The following is a 12,500-nucleotide window of genomic DNA, read 5'->3' on the forward strand; positions in this document are numbered from 1 at the left end:
ATCTTTGCTCTCCTCCCCTCCCAAAGCCTCAAACTCCCCATTCCAAAACTGTCCCATCTTTCCTCTCCCTCCTCCCGCTCATCAAAGCCAATGGGCATTCTCACATCAAAACAGTGGAATATGTAATGCTTTCTGCTCCCCTATCATGCTCTCACCAACTTCAGAGAAAGCCATCATAATTTCAAGAGAAAATAGTCGGAAATAATAGCAAACCTGTATAACCTCTGCATTAACACCGCTGCATGAGAGGAGGTGTTCTAAAGGGTTCTAAACAGTAAAATATAAAATTGTGGGCAGAGTCATGCGAACTGTCCAACCAATGGGAGGAACTCGCATGCACGGATGGCTCCTTTTGTATAAAGATATTACTACGATGACTGCTACCACTATCACTACTACTCTTATCAGTATCAGGAGTAGTAGTAGTAATATTAGTAGTTCTATGAGAAGAATTGTGGGAGGAGGAAGAGTAGTGGGGGAAGGAGAAAGAAGAGTATTAGAAGGAGGATGAGAAATACTAGTACTGGGGTATGAGGTATAGTATTAGGAGGGAGAGAAAGAGTTGGAGGAGGAGGAGGCTGAGTAATAGTAATAGGATTATGAGGAGGAGGAGGCAGAGTAGTAGTAATAGGATTATGAGGAGGAGGAGGAGCTTGTGAAATGCTAATAAACAATAGTTGCCATGGAAACAGTGATTTGGAAATTTCGAAAATTTCACTGAGCAAGTGTATTACATGACTACATGTTATGCATAACAAACTTGGCTGGTAAATTTTACAGCTGTGGCCTGTTGGGTGTTTTACATGTTTCAGATGGCCTTGATCTTGACCTTTGACTAATTTTGACCAAATTTTACACACATATACAACATATAGGTACAAATTAGCTGTGTAAGTTTCTGTTTGATATCTCAAAATATTCCTGAGGTTTGGCAATAATAAAATAACAAAAAATATCAAATTGGGTTATAATGAGGTAAAATTGTTGTCATGGAAAATGTTGACATGTCAAAATTGCTAAATTGATCCTTTTGATTTTTTGGTGAATTGATTCATTGATCCAATATGCAAATCCTGTTCAAATTTCAATTCAATTGGATGGAAATTGACAATTTTAGAAATTAGACCTTGAGGTCCAAATTTTGACTTACCGCTTGAGAAATGGCTGACTAAAAGTGATCGACAATCTACTGGTTTCAAAGCCAACATAGCGACGCAAATTGGAAGTCTCAACATGACTCTGTGCGAAGTTATCTTAAAAAGTATGTTTGGAAACGTGACCTTGCTATGTATGACCTTGACCTTTGCCCTTTTGACCTCAAAAACAATTTACTTCCCGCTTTTTATTGCTGAACCAATTCAGTGACCCAATATGCAAATTCTGTTCAAATTTCAAGTAAATTTATGGAGGTAAGGTGAGGGGGAAGCATTTAAAAGTTGGGGTGAGGGGGAAGCATTGACAGGGTGGCATGAAGAGGGCTATATAAAGGGTGGACAAATTTCCAATTTGGCCAAATGGAGCAAAAGATCATGGGATGGGAGATGAGGGGTTTTTTTGGTGCGGTTGTTGAAGGTATGGAGAAATGTGGTGTTGTATGTGGAGGAGGATGATTGGTGGACCAAGTGTTTAACTGACAGTTTTGGAAAATAATATTTGTGAAGAATAAGAGGAGGAATAGATTGTGGTGAATAACACGTGTAGCATTCCTAACAGAGATACAAGGGTAAAGAAGCATTTTTTTCTCTCTCTCTAAAAAATGATTTTAAATACTTTTTCTGAAGAGTTAGTTTGGAGATGTTGAGAAAAGAGGGGGGGGAGAAAGAATGTAGAACAAAGTACAAACAGAAGGAAATTCAAATAGGATGAGTTCACTGCAGAGTGGAAAAATAAACTTTTTTGTTGTTTGTTTGTTTGTTTGTTTTGATTTTTTTTGAAGTGAGGAGGGAAAATAGGACAATGTTGAGGAAGTAGAAGTAAGATATTTTGGTAGAAAGAAGCAAAATTTGGAATACTGCTACAGAGACGATTTTTCACACTTTCGATCTGAGGAGAGGCTGAGTTAGGCCTTGAACAATACAAAACAGATTTTAAAAAATGGCACAAGCAACGTATGATCTAACATGAAATATTGGATCAGATGTAACAGGAACACCTGAACGAAGATGTAACATAAAAACACGACAAATCTAGTTCGGAAAATTTGGCTTTAATGAGGTGGAAACGGCAACTGCATATTCTATCGGCACTTGCAAGAATCCCCGAACCATCCATCCATCCATCCATCCATCGGGACCATATACTGTGCAAAGTGTTGTTGCTGCCGAAGCAGTCTCCTTGGCTATTGGGAACAATCTTGGACGGGTCGCCACTCCGACACAGGATACCAGCAAGCAAGAACCAGAAGTTGACATAATCCTTTATTTAAGGTGCATTTCCATTGATTGATGTCGGATACTGTCGTAGCATGGCAAAATTGCCTGGTGATGGAGCAGTGTGCAAGGCACAGAATTGAGTCGAAAGATGATTCTTTCAACAGGTCGATGATTTTGTCACGGGGTCAAAGTTGATGCCAACAGCATTATAATGAAGTTTGATCAGTGTCATAATAATACTATATATATATATATATATATATATATATATATATATATATATATATATATATATATATATATATATATATATATATATATATATATATATATATATATATATATATATACACACACACACAAACACAATGGAATTCGTGTGCCAAGATGTATGTGATTGCAATTCAATTTTCCATTTTCTCCCCACTATTTATTTTCTGTTGTACAGTCTTTATTTCCCCTGCACATGTTGGAATTTTTTTTTAATTTTTTTAAATTGAAATTCCACTTGTTTGCTGTTTATTCATTTACTGCTGTGAATTTATGGACAAGGAAGTCTTGAGGGTGAATATCTGTAATTCTCTTTTGTTTTCGTGTTTATTTCTCAGTGCTTTGATTGTGTCAACTTGCTTTGATGCTGCATTCTTGCATTTGCAGAAACAGAAGAAGTTGATGTAAAAAAAAAATCTTTGCAGTTTTATATGCTCATCCTCCCTTTGTGCCTCGCAGGCTGAAAATCTTTCTTTCAGGCTTGGAGGAGAAATTGCATATTTTGATCCAGGGTGGTTGGATTCCCATTACGCAAATGTAAGAAATAGTTCACGAATTGAACAAACCCTGCACTTTTTAACACTTTTATCTCAACAAATGCACTGTAATAACATGATGCAGTGTACCATTTAAGTTGTGACATAACATTGTGAGACTATAATTTTTATCTTGCCAAAACGAAGTTTTTGCAAGATATGTTGGTCAGCTTGTATTTTTACTTACGAAATCTTTAGATTTCGTAAGTATATTGATGACTTCCGTTTGTTACTTACGAAATCTAAAGATTTCGTAAGTATATTGATGACTTCCGTTTCTGTTTGTTTGTTTGTTTGTTTGTTTGTTTGTATGTATGTTCGTTTGGTGTTTGTTTGTTTGTTTGTTTGTAGGCACGATAACTCGAGAATGGAAGAAGCTACCAATGTCAAATTACACCACGTGATTCAGGAGGTGATGGCTAGTGCTGATTAGATTTTGGTCAAAATCGGTCAAAGGTCACAGTGAGGTCAAACATCCAAAAAATGATAACTCGAGAACGGAAGAAGCTACTAATGTCAAATTACACCACGTGATTCAGGAGGGTGATGGCTAGCGCTGATTAGATTTTGGTCAAAATCGGTCAAAGGTCACAGTGAGGTCAAACATCCAAAACATGATAACTCGAGAATGGAAGAAGCTACCAATGTCAAATTACACCACGTGATTCAGGAGGGTGATGGCTAGCGCTGATTAGATTTTGGTCAAAGGTCAAGGTCACAGTGAGGTCAAATGACAGCAAGTGATTCAGGAGGGTGATGGCTAGTGCTGATTAGATTTTGGTCAAAATCGGTCAAAGGTCAAGGTCACAGTGAGGTCAAACATCCAAAACATTCGATTTTTGATGGTTTGGTACAGAATCATCGTAGAAACTTCTGGTTTGTGTCACTACCTTCTCCAGAGACAGCTTTTATTAGACAAGGTCAGAGGTCAAGTTGACGATTTCGTAAGTACCAGTCTATGATTGCTTGTTTGTTTGTTTGTTACTTACGAAATCTAAAGATTTCATAAGTATATTGATGACTTCCGTTTCTGTTTGTTTGTTTGTTTGTTTGTTTGTAGGCACAATAACTCGAGAACGAAAGAAGCTACCAATGTCATATTAAACCACATGATTCAGGCGGGTGATGGCTCATGCTGATTAGATTTTGGTCAAAATCAGTCAAAGGTCAAGGTCACAGTGAGGTCAAACATAATTCCGTAAATTCACGTGGAGAAATGGAGTATTTTTGCTTCGCTCGACGTTACGAGTTCATTTTAACTTCGATTTTAATTTTGTCTTCGGTTTTTGCGATCGCTTAGGACGCTTAAAACTCGGTTGTCGAAATTCTGGTAAAAATCGGATGTTTTGGAGACGTTTTAAGATTGTATAAAAAATATTTCACTCGACGCGTCACGGGTCGTCCCATGATGCAGTGCGCTCGAGCAGACGCGTCGTTGAGTTACGTTAAGGTATAATATAATTGCTGGAGAAATGGAGATTTTTGCTTCGGTCGACGTTACGATTTTTGATGGTTTGATACAGAATCATCGTAGATACTTCTGGTTTGCGTCGCTACCTTCTCGAGAGACAGCTTTTATTAGACAAGGTCAGAGGTCAAGTTGACAATTTCGTAAGTACCAGTCTATGACTGCTTGTTTGTTTGTTTGTAGGCATGATAACTCGAGAACGGAAGGAGCTACCAATGTCAAATTACATCACGTCATTCAGGAGGGTGGTGGCTAGCGCTGATTAGATTTTGGTCAAAATCGGTCAAAGGTCAAGGTCACAGTGAGGTCAAACATCCAAAAAATGATAACTCGAGAACAGAAGAAGCTACCAATGTCAAATTACACCACATGATTCAGGAGGGTGATGGCTAGTGCTGATTAGATTTTGGTCAAAATCGGTCAAAGATCAAGGTCACAGTGATGTCTAGTATTCAATTTTTGATGGTTTGGTGCAGATAACTCGAACGGAAGAAGCTACCAATGTCAAATTACACCAAGTGATTCAGGAGGGTGGTGGCTCGCGCTGATTAGATTTTCGTCAAAATCGGTCAAAGGTCAAGGTCACAGTGAGGTCAAACATCCAAAACATTCGATTTTTGATGGTTTGGTACAGAATCATCGTAGAATCTTCTGGTTTGCGTCGCTACCTTCTCCAGAGACAGCTTTTATTAGACAAGGTCAGAGGTCAAGTTGACGATTTCATAAGTACCAGTCTATGACTGCTTGTTTTTTTGTTTTTGTGTTTTTTTTTGTTTTTTTTTGTTTTTTTTTTTGTTTGTTTGTCTGTAATCACGTATCGATCACTCTGCAGAGCACAGTTATCATTGGAAATTTTTGTAACTTCGCATATCAGAGTCCTATAGAGGTCCCTTTCAGCACATAAAATTTTCAATGTCAAAGGCCAAGGTCACTTTGTCGCAAATCAGGGGAGTCGACGAAACCCTTATTTTTTGAGTAATTTTGATCGGATCGTCTTCAAACTTCATGGGAATATAGTTCATGGTCTGGCACTCAGCTGATTAATTTTTGGTGGCGATCGGCCTTGACCTTCATGGTTAGCGCTGGAGGTCGAAAGTTTTTGGCCCCAAGGTCAAATTTTGAAATCTTAGATACCATATCGAGTAATACCTCATATGAAAGCGCTTGATCAGTGCTTTCCAGATCTGTCAAAAGTTTGACGCTATGACGTCATTTGATGACGTCATGACGAAAAAACGGATTTTTTTCATGGTTACTCTGTAGAACGATTCTCATCGGAATCTCTCGTAGGCAGATATTCCTCAAGGAGTCGCTCCTGGTGGATAGCAGCTCTGTTCACCTCAGTGTGACCTTAAAGAAGTTACACATAGTCACCTTTTGGCAAGGTTTTTTATTATTATTTTTTGAACAAAAGCCTGCACATTGAATTCTGCAATTGACGTGTATAGCAATTCTCGTGTTGATGGGTTAGGATTGGGGTTTGAGATCACGTTTCACTGCCATATCCCCTGTCTGCCAGCATTTGTTGCTGGACATTAAATATCCCATGGTGTCCTTTGCTAAGAGTAGGCGAGCTATCGCCGGCATCATGGCCAAATTCAAAATTCCTGCCATGACCAGCAGAGGGCATCACATCAGCAGTACAGCCACGCCCTCAGCCAATGATGCTACCCCACAGTATATAACATACTGATTGTAAACTTTCCCTTTTCAGCCACAAGGACAGTTTTCTATTCACGACATTTTTTAAAACCCAAATGCTGCCAATCCTGCTCAAGTTTATCTCTTCACTTCTTAAAAGTTATCTGTATCTACTTGTACGAGTTTTCGTAAGTAAATATAATTGCTGGTCTCTTCAATTTTGCAGATATCAATTTTAATCTCTTCTGTTTTTTTGCAAAGCAGTGTGCAAGAGTAAAGAAAATATTTATGCAACTCTTTCATGAGGTACCGTCTCGTTTATGGCTCCATGACATGACAACACAACTCGCACGAGGAGCTGTGAAACGTTGAAGTGGTCGCTTTGAGGATAGCTGGCTCGAAGCCAATTTGGGGGCAATTGCTTGCCCAAGCAGAAGCAGATCAATCCCATTCCGAGTGTGAGAACCCACACCAGTTATCGGGAGTTTTCACCCGATTTGGATTCCACAGGGAGAAGCCAATGATTCCAAAACAAGTGACGCATGGGAGACAGATTGCAAAGCAGACACACACAACTTATGACATGGGGATTTCTTGGCATAAAGGACATGGGCACGAAATACAAGATCGGAAAGATCCGGGACAAAGACGGACAATAAAGAATGATTTTTATTAAAAAAAAAAAATATATATATATATATATATATATATATATATATATATATATATATATATATATATATATATATATATATACCCTTTATAATGCAAGCAGTCCCTGGTTTCTGAACATAACGTGTTCTTGAAAGTTTGTTTGTAATCTGGATGTCCATAAGCCGGAACAATGAATCCCCTTTAATACATGTAATAAGTGATTATTTGGTTCCCGAACACAAATAAAACCCAATTTCTTTGTTTTTCTTTTTTTTAATCAAAAATAAATAAATGAGTACATTGAATGTGTGTGGTGCATAGGTGGCAAGATGGAGGTGGTTAAAAACGGGTTCGTAGGAATCTAAAAATTACTTTAAAAAAATGTATTATTTACTTATTTATTTATTAGATGTGATCGAACGATGAGTAGATATTGAGCGTGGAATCCTGGTAGGTAGTGATGTGGCCTTCAGTGAGGGAAAGCTCTTGGCATCACACAGTCAATTGACTGGAGTGATGCCTTGCATATCGGCAACTGATACCTTTTCTAAGTTCAGCGCGATACTGAGTTTGTTGTCCCTTTGGCGCACGACTCCGGCGGTCTTTGTTTATAAATATAATCACGTCCCACCAGCCATCGAATGAAAATTAGTCGCAAACACATCACAAAATTTGTGACTCGAGTCACCATCTCTACCGGAATGGCACTCGGCAGAGCGCATACCTCTGCCAAACTGAACAGTTTACATTTTGTATCCCACTGATGGACTGAATTTGCATCCAGACCTGAACCAAATTAAATTGGCTTGTTCTTGTCACCAACCCAACTCATCCACCAAGTTTTATCATAAGCAATCCACAACTTTTTGAAATATCATGCTGTATTTTGTTTTTTGGCCCAATCTCTCAATGGTGAGGAATCACTTTTGAATTTAAAAAGATTCTTGGATCCAGATAATCTCAAAAATCAAATTAGTTCTTCCTTGTCGCACTCCCAACCTCTCCATCAAATTTCATCCAAATCCATCCATACCTTTTTTGAGATATCGTTTTTGGTCCTCTCTCCCAAATGGTAAAGAATCATTCAAAAAAAAAACTTCTAGGATCCAGATCTTCATCAAAATCTAATCGATTCGTCCTTGTTGCACACCCAATCTCTCCCCCAAATTCCATCCAAATCCATCCAGAACTTTTTGAGATATCCTGCTCAAAGACAGACAGACAGCTGTGAAAACATTGTCTACATTCGGTGATGGAGGTAATAACAATGGATCACAGCAGGGAAACGGCACATTTGACATGATCATGGTCATTTCTCAGATTTCTACTGATTTCCATGCCATGACCTCTATCATTTATCTTTTAAATAACCTGATAAATCTCAGACATCAAGATGCTTCATCAAAGGTGAAGAACCTCGGTTGAAATGTTCTTCGGTAAAATGCTCGTTACAAATCGCTGAATTTGTAGTTGCGTTTGTAAAATGTTTTGTAAATTCCAAAATTTTAAATTCCTTCCAATATCATCCTCTCGAGACCCACCAGTCAGAATGCTACCAAATTTGGGTTGCAACATTAGGCCATCGTTGTTGTTGTTCTCCTTTCGGACGCTCCCGTTAGGGGTCGCCACAGCGGATCATCCATTATGATCCGCATAGTGATTTGGCACAGGTTTTACGCCGGATGCCCTTCCTGATGCAACCCTGGTCGCCTCTTACGACACAGGGATAAGGATTGGGTTTCGCCATGATTCCGGGCTGCCCTACACCCTCTCATAGCGTGGCCCAGCGCAGAGCACCCGTCCTCAAGCGATCCTCCAACCCAAGCCTCCGAGTAGCCGGATTACAGGCGCACGCCACTACGCCCGGTCAACATTAGGCCATCGTAGAGATGTTTAATTAAATTGTGGAAATCATGCCAAACACATGAACGGAAGTGTCAAAATGGCAGACTTTGTAAATGTTTGGGAAAATCACGTAAATTCCTTCAAAAACCTTCAAAAAAAAACCTACTTATTTCCATGCCACGACCTCTGTATCATTTATCTTTTAAATAACCTGATAAATCTCAGACATCAAGATGCTTTATCAAAGGTGAAGAACCTCGGTTGAAATGCTCTTCGGTAAAAAGCTCGTTACAAATCGCTGAATTTGTAGTTGCGTTTGTAAAGTGTTTTGTAAATTCCTTCAAAAACCTTCCTCTCCAGACCCACCAGTCAGAATGCTACCAAATTTGGGTTGCAACCTTAGGCCAGGGCCCAGATAAGCTCCAGGTCCAGTGGTCCTATTTTTGTTCTTAATGTTATGAGTATTGATGAATATGTAGTATGCTTTGTTGCAGTGTTATTTTCAGGATGGGGAAGACCCCAATTCTCTGTATGTAAATGTGCATTGTATCACACCCCCGGTGGTATCCGGTATTACAAATCATCTTCTTGCATAAATAAAGTTGAAAACAACTTGATAATATGCATTACGGTGATGTTGAAATCTGACTGAGAATAATGAGAATTTTTCAAAATGTTTAATTTTGCTCATTTTAAGCGGAGGTTCAAACAAAATAATCCAACACCTGAGCTTTGCAGCGAAGCGGAAGTGATTTTTGTTCACGCCTTGTATAAGCAGCAAGGATGGTCAATGAAGGTGATGTTAGCGGTCTTCGAAGGAGATGGAAGATGACCTTGGGCAAATGATCTTGTGAATATAGCAGAATGTTTGTGGAAGTGTAACATCATGTCTTTTGATTAAATCCATCGGTAAAGCTATGGGTACTTTTGCTAGTTTATAATAAGTTTCAGAAACTGAAAGTTTCATCTCCGGTGCATGTTTTAATTTTTTGTTGTTGTTGTTTATTGCTTTGCCAACCCAAGCTCGTGTGACGGTTCTTTGATTCCCTGCAGATAAAACCTGATGTGAACAATTTCTTCGTCACCTTGGAACACTTCCACAGCTACAAGTCACGAAAGATCCTGAATGAACTCTGGGTGGCCCGCGATATAATGTGAGCTTCTTGTATTACAACATGCTTGAGTTTGTTTGAATCTGTTTTTCCAAAGGGGAATTCGGATGGAAGGGGCGGTTACTAAGGTTTATCTAAAGTGTCTGTTTTTTTTTTTTTTCTTAATGCACATCCAAAGCTGTTCAGGTGCCATTTTATCCGTCCAACTAAGTTCCTGTTCTCTTTTCACCTTGAACTCCATTCCTTGTGCTGTGTTGCAACTGTGTGTTTTTTGTCTGTCTGTTAGACCCTTCACCCTCTGCCCTTTCACTCATCCATGAAGCTTGACCCCTGTATTATGAAAGGTTTGCAAACAACATGGGAGGGCAGTACGTGGGGAACACATGGAAATGGGGCATACATCCAAACAGGCTCTTAAATAAGGTGGTAAATATCAAGAGGTGGTTTGTAAGAGTAAAAAAGATCATGGATAGGTTTGTGAGATGACATGGGATGGAGGTGAGCTGCAAACTTGAAATGATGGGGTGAAGAATGTGATTGGGTTGACAGAGGAAGGCAATTCTACAGGCCACAGTCAAGAAAGACGAAAGAGCACAGGTAAACAGTCTAGACTTTTAGAGGTTGATGAAGGGGTTGCTTGAAGTGGGGGGAGGGGTGGGGTAGTGGGGTTTCTAGAGGGATGAGGTATGGAAGGGCAGAACGTGAAAGAAGTAAAAATGGAAGGGTGAGACCAGAAAAGATATATTGTCCACAGGGCTTGGGCTTTTGATATGCAACGCCAATAATTTTAAGTGTTTTGAAGTGTGTGTGTGTGTGTGTGTGTGTGTGTGTGTGTGTGTGTGTGTGTGTGTGTGTGTGTGTGTGTGTGTGTGTGTGTGTGTGTGTGTGTGTGTGTGTGTGTGTGTGTGTGTGTGTGTGTGTGTGTGTGTGTGTGTGTGTGTGTGTGTGTGTGTGTGTGTGTGTGTGCGTGCGCGCGCAGCCCAAGCAAGCCACATTTGGTTTCTGTCTACTACAGCTCGACAACCAATAAATTGTTGGTTAGGGCTGGCATCATGCAACCACCTATGTACAACTGGACATATCTGAGGTTCGTGTCAAGACATTTTAATGTTGTCACACACTATCGTACAATTCATAATTTCACCAAAACATTGACAAATGGCTTTGGTTTCCCATGATGCAAACCCTACAATCTCAACACATTATTGGGCTGATTTGAGCTTGCGAGCGCGTGTGGATTAAAGTTTTTCTAACAGGTCCATGAAGTTTGCAGAGCTCGGAAATGCCATCGGCCGTGCGATGATTCGAGGATTTTATGGGGAAGGTGGGCACGAATTCCCAATGCCATAGCACTCACCACCTCACGCTACCATCAAAGGCTTTGCTTTCTGCTGGAAAGGTGCTCAAAGGTCGAGAATTCTGGCAGCTGTTTTATTTTTTTTTTCTCACTAGCAAGTGAGTAGAGCGAGATGCGTCTCTTGAGGGCGAAATACATCTGGAGGTGTTGTTTTGCAGGAAGCAGTCATGATGTAAATGGAACGTCATCTGCTTTTGAGCTTCATTGCCAATGCTTCATAAACCAGTACAGTAACTATTCGGTGAAGCATCACTTTTTAAATGGAACTGCTACGTTGGAGGAACACTTGGAGGACAATGGAGGGTTGAACATTGCTTTACAGGTGGGTTGGTGAAAAATCAAAACATTCACTCACTCCCGACACAATGAACTAAGTAATGGTGGATTTTCATAACTTCAATGCTTCTTGGTAAAAAATAATTTATTCCTGTAAAAAAAAAATAATAATAATAATGTTTTTTATGTACACAGTTGAGGCTCGTGGAAGAGCATGTACTAGTACACTGAACGGATCAGGACACGACAGGACAAAAGGAACAAAGGAGAGAGGGGAGAATACCAACAGCAGAGTAGAAAGTAAAAATAGAGGCAGACTTAGCCAAATAATGGGTGTGGGGAGGAATGGGGGGGGCAAGAAAGGATGCATGGGGTGGACAAGATGGATACAGAAGGAAACTCGGGAGGGAAATTTGGAAAGAGGGGGGCTTGGGTTGGGGGGGTTTAACGAGGATAGAAAAGATCATGGTTTTGGATTGGGGACTATCTGAGATGGTGTTGAACAGCTGTCTTGAAGACCTGGAGGAGAATGTGTTTGAAGGGAATGTGGAAATTGGTTCCACCGGTGGTAAAATAGAGGAACGAATGAGTGGAAGTGAGCAGTGATCCTGGGTTTAGGTAGCTTCACCAGAAGGGGGTTGATGGTGGACCACGTGTACCTTGCAGAAACTTTGGGGCTTATGCAGGACACACATGGTCCACAATCAAGAACAAAGCATGGAAAGATCAGATGGTGCAAGACCAGAAAGGAGGCGGTAGAAGACAGAGACCACCGACCCATAAGCAATGTCCAAGTGATAAGCCCATAGACTCGGCTTCATCGTGGGAGATTCCAAGAATCTTATAACCTTGGTTTTCACAGCGTCATTCTGAGCAAGATGTTGCAGGGGAGCCAGCCCAGAGGGGAGAGCAGGACTCCATGAAGCTGCAGATGAAGGTCTTGTTGGTGGATAGGAGTTCAGGTGAGCC

General features: G+C 40.1%; 1 protein-coding gene and 1 pseudogene across 1 annotated transcript in view; one reads left to right on the top strand and one right to left on the bottom strand.

The window, feature by feature from the left end:
* LOC147018706 (endothelin-converting enzyme 1-like) overlaps positions 1 to 12,500 on the top strand; it is a 75,461-nt gene that overhangs the window by 49,998 nt on the left and 12,963 nt on the right. Inside the window, exons 13-17 of the mRNA XM_085898661.1 lie at positions 3,102 to 3,179; positions 9,840 to 9,940; positions 10,878 to 10,985; positions 11,155 to 11,222; positions 11,414 to 11,577. Of these exons, the coding sequence (XP_085754787.1) occupies positions 3,102 to 3,179; positions 9,840 to 9,940; positions 10,878 to 10,985; positions 11,155 to 11,222; positions 11,414 to 11,577 (519 nt within the window). The remainder of the gene's footprint in view (positions 1 to 3,101; positions 3,180 to 9,839; positions 9,941 to 10,877; positions 10,986 to 11,154; positions 11,223 to 11,413; positions 11,578 to 12,500) is intronic.
* LOC147018708 (signal recognition particle RNA) lies at positions 8,669 to 8,809 on the bottom strand (annotated as a pseudogene).

This window comes from Eptatretus burgeri, chromosome 10 (assembly GCF_056783735.1).
Source record: "Eptatretus burgeri isolate ZD-2024b chromosome 10, Ebu_testis_v1, whole genome shotgun sequence".
In the NCBI taxonomy this organism is placed as follows: Eukaryota; Metazoa; Chordata; class Myxini; order Myxiniformes; family Myxinidae; genus Eptatretus; species Eptatretus burgeri.